The sequence below is a fragment of the Otolemur garnettii genome, unplaced genomic scaffold (genome assembly GCF_000181295.1).
Source record: "Otolemur garnettii isolate 467f Iridium unplaced genomic scaffold, OtoGar3 scaffold00057, whole genome shotgun sequence".
Lineage (NCBI taxonomy): Eukaryota > Metazoa > Chordata > Mammalia > Primates > Galagidae > Otolemur > Otolemur garnettii.
In genome coordinates, this window is record NW_003852452.1 from 4,764,753 (window position 1) to 4,769,466 (window position 4,714).

Sequence of the window (4,714 nt, forward strand, 5' to 3'; positions counted from 1 at the left end):
ATTAATAAATAAATCAATTTCTCTCAGCACTTACTGGTTGCTGAGAACCTCCATACATCATGCCTCACACAGAATGAACGCAGGCTTGTAACTTCAGAGCCGGTCATTTAGACTGAGCTTTAACTCAAACACCAAAGAGGTGACCATTTTTACTGAAAATGTGCAACTGTTATCTAGAGCCTTAGAAGTAATCTTCAAAGCCCTGATAAATTCGAGCAGTATCAAAGTCCTTCAGGCTAATTTGTCTCTAAATATCCTGTAGAAAGCTGTTTTCAGAGTCTATAAGTCATTAGGAGGCTTGGTTTTAGGCCTGTTTCAGTCACCCGTGACCTCCCACAACCAACCAGCTTCATTTAGCTTAGCTCTTACCTCAGAAAAAAATGTGGAGACCAGACCTCTTGAACATCAGGTCCTCTGGGACCTTGCAGGTGTCTATGGGTGCATCATAGGAAAGATTCAGTAGAGGACGCCTGAGGAGCTTCTAACTAGAGGACATGTAGAGACCAGATCAAAAGCCCACACTTGGCAGTCAGACTGCCTTCATTCACGTCCTTCCTCCAAGGGCGTTGTGAGTTTAGGCCCACCAGGGACCCGCTCTGAGACTCTATGTCCTCCTAGATCAAATGGAGATGATGTAGTTGTTGTTAACCCCTGAAATTTGAACTTTACCTTAGAAATGCAAACAATGTGACCTAATTATTTATACCTTTATTAATCCGAGATAAAAAAAATAAATGTAAAAAGTAAAAATATATATTTGAAAAATGGAGATGATACCACCCACCTAGGGCTGGGAGGGATGAAGGAGCCAACACATGGAAGGCATTCGGTGCCTTTTTCTTGCAACATTAAAAGGTTAAGGGCAGCGCCTGTGGCTCAGAAGGGTAGGGTGCTGGCCCCATATGCCGGAGGTGGCGGGTTCAAACCCAGCTCCAGCCAGAAACTGCAAAAAAAAAATAAATAAATAAAGTAAAATAAATGTTAAAAGTTTAACTGCTATTGATGAAAGTGTAGAGCCCTAGACGTGCAATCCTGGTCACTTAGATTTTAAGATATTTTATAATTTCAAAAGGATTTTTAATGTTTTATCTCACTGGTAGCCATAGAAATTCTGTGAGGTAGGAACAGAAGTTGCTGCACCTTCGTGTATTTGAAAAAAATTTTAATACAGCGATCAAGTCCGGAGATGTTTTAATCAGTCAATTGGCTAGTAAAGGGTAGAGCAAAATGAACCATCCCATTGGGTGTGCACTTCAAAACAGTGTTGTACATAATGAAAACAGACAGTGTTATTTATCTGTCAGTGTTGTAAACTTGGCAGAGCTAGACTCAAACTCTCGTATTCTGATTTGAAGTCCATGGGGTACGCGTATGTGCGTTTGTCTCATGTCAGTGAAATCCTAAACTGGCATGTTTTCCCTTTGATTTTTATATAATAAAGGTAATACCTGTTTATAAAAATAAGAAAATGCATCTGAGCAGAGAAAGTAATTCTACAAAATTCTTACTGCGACCATTTTGGCACAAGTCCTAGAACATATTTTTATTCCCATGGTTCTGAATTTGAGACTGTTCATTATAAAATAGTTTTTGATGTTCATATGTTGTGGTGATGTTGAATCCGAGAATATCTACCACTTCAGTTAGAAAGCTAGAATTCTGATTTCTTTTTTCTTTCTTTTTTGAGACAGTCTCACTACATCACCCTCAGTAGAGTTCTGTGGCATCACAGCTCACAGCAACCTCAAACTCTTAGGCTTACGTGATTCTCTTGCTTCAGCCTCCCAAGTAGCTGGGACTATGCTCCCACCACAACACCTGGCTATTTTTTTGTTGCAGTTGTCATTGTTGTTTAGCAGGCCTGGGCCGGGTTCGAACTCACCATCCTTTGTGCATGTGGCTGGTCCATAACCACTTTGCTATGGGCACTGAGCCTAGAACTGTTTTCAAAATGCTACTGAAAAAACTGAGCTTTCGACTACTTGTTATAAATGGATAAATAAATGGCAAAATAGCAGGGAAAGAAGCCAGATTGTTCCTTTGTGGTTTTCATCTTTGCCTCCCTAACTACTCTAGTTACGTTGAGTCAAGGAGAGGAGTAACTTCTCACAGATCCCCCGAAAACTGCAAGGACAAGAGTGAGCCCCCCCCCCACTGAAAATGTTTTCAGATTAGGCTCAATCTGATATGTGTGTGTCACTTTTAAAGTTATTAAAAGGAAAGAATGCCAATAGCTTTGGAGGTATTTTCATAAACATCTTAAATAATTTTTTATTATTTTTTTCACAACGCATTAGGAGATAGAAAACCGGGCTCTGATCCTTAAGATTCGTATTCTACAGGAAGAGGTATGTTGAAATCATTAAACACTGGGGTAGACAAACACAGATGTCATTTGATCATGGGGTATAACTGTGGATTAAATAAAAAGCATGCAAATACAGGGCAGACATAAAGTTCATATGCAATTGACTATGTTAAACTATTTAAAATTGCACATGAACTTTATGTCCACTCTGGGTCTAGGGTCCTGTGGTCCAAAGAGCAGGCTGATTTGTCCAATTACAAATGAGGGAGGAGGGGATAGGATTTTGTTTTCCTTTTATTAAGTTGTGTCTGGGCAGAGGTGCCTTATTACTTTTGAAATTACCCATGGAAAAGGCGGCATTGAAGAAATTCAGATTTAGAATAAAATGTACTTATTCCATCCAAAAAATTTTCGAATCACAAAAGACAGCATAAATGTGATCTAATGATTTTCCATTATTATTTCATGGAATGAGGTGGCAAAAGTCTTGAGTCTAAAATTCATACCTTCAATACACTGTGAAAGCATGACCTTGGACAAGCAGTTTGGTTTTTTGGGGACAGTAACACTTATTTTATATAGTTATTTTGAAGATTAACATAATTCATGTGAAGCTTTTTGATAAACAATAACATACCTTATAAATGTTAGAAAATGTTGGCTCAGCACCTGCAGCTCAGCAGCTAGGATGCCAGCCACATACACGGGGGCTGGGAGATTCAAACCGGCCTGGGCCTGCCAAACAACAATGACAACTACAAGGATAAAAAAAAATAGATGGGTGTTTTGGAGGGCACCTGTAGTCCCAGCTATGTGGGAAGCTGAAGCAAGAGAATCACTTAACCCAAGAGTTTGAGGTTGCTGTGAGCTGTGATGCCACAGGGCGACATAGTGAAACTCTGTCACATACACAAAAAGAAAATGTTAGTATAATCTCTCTAAAAAAAAAAAAAAAGAAAGAAAGAAATACTTCTTTGCAATATATTTTTTCAAGCAACAGAAAGCATTGAAAGAACAGGTCACAAAGAAAATTTACAAAAAGTAAGTTACTATACTGAAGCAAAATTCCCTGTAGATATCCTTTGAACATCAAGTATTACACAAGTTTTAAATTTTGGCTTTATAGTAAATATAAGACTATTGGAAGTATATATTAAGCGGTGCTGAACAATCTGGAGAGTTATTCAAACTGCAGGCCAAGTGGATATTCAAAATATTTCATAGAGGATTGGAAAGGAACAATTAAAGATTGGGCAGAGGCCTGGATTCCATTCAGACACGTGACAGCGGCAGTGCCGGTTTTTGTGAAACTCGTGCCTTATAATTAAACTCCTAATGTAAGATATTTTTCTCTTCGTATTTAAATGAGTGAAAAACATCAAAGAGTGGTCCCAAACCAGTTGGGAAGAGATGGAAGGAAGATTTAAAACCCTTCCTTATGCGATGGCAATGCAATGATTGGTTTACAGTAGAAAACGCACCTGAGTGTTGCTGCTGAGATTCTTCTGCGGAGGAAATATCTGGTGCGTTGTGAAGAGACACAGCACGACAGTTTGGGGAGAGATTCACGTTCCTTCGTTTGTTCAACACGTATTCACTGAAGACCTCTGAGCAGGTGCCGCTCGGCGTGCTGAGTACACGAGCTCACGCAAAACAGCCCACGTGGAACTAGTGGGTTCGGTTGCATAAGGGCTACGGGGAAAGAGAGACAGAGAACAGAATGGGGGGTAGGGGGTGCAGTGTGAGGTAGGGTGGCGAGGAAAGCAGCCCTGTGAAGCTCATTCTTTGATTATAAACTGGAAAGGAGTTTTATCTGTGAAAGAGGCCCCCCCACACCCCGCCCCGGGCAAAAGAAATAGCCAGCTCAAGGTTGTAAGGCTGCCGGCCACCTGCTATTTTGGAGGGACTGCAAGGCCGGTCACTGTGTCTGGAGCAGAGTCAACAAGTTAGCAAGAGGTGAGGGCCCAGAGCTGCATGGCTCTGATGCAGGCTTTTTTTCTTCCCTCACGAAGTGAGATAGGAGCCATGGAAGGGTTCTGAGCAGAGAAGTCATATGATCTAATTTCTGGTTTAACAAGATAAGTCTGGCCGCTGGGTCTAGAATCCGTTGTGATGGATTCAATAAAAAGCTGATGGGGACTCGGACTGAACAGTCACAGTGGAGGGGGACAGAAATGTTTGGAAATACTTTATAATATATCCAAAGATATTTATTATATATTCAGGTAATCTGGAAACCCTCTTCTGATTGTCGTGTCTCAGTGAAACACAAAACAATGTTATCCGCTGAGAGCGAGGATGTCGGAAGAGGTATTGGAAATAGGAGGAAAGAAAAAGGAAGGTCTGGTCTGGGAGTGGGGAAACTTTTGTAAAGTACCCATCTAAATATTTTATTATTAGTAGTTA

The 4,714-nt window shown here is 40.4% G+C and overlaps 1 protein-coding gene across 1 annotated transcript in view; it reads left to right on the forward strand.

Annotated features, from left to right (window-relative positions):
* LOC111726212 (lymphoid-restricted membrane protein) overlaps positions 1 to 4,714 on the forward strand; it is a 44,581-nt gene that overhangs the window by 14,238 nt on the left and 25,629 nt on the right. Inside the window, exon 8 of the mRNA XM_023514705.1 lies at positions 2,298 to 2,348. Within this exon, the coding sequence (XP_023370473.1) occupies positions 2,298 to 2,348 (51 nt within the window). The remainder of the gene's footprint in view (positions 1 to 2,297; positions 2,349 to 4,714) is intronic.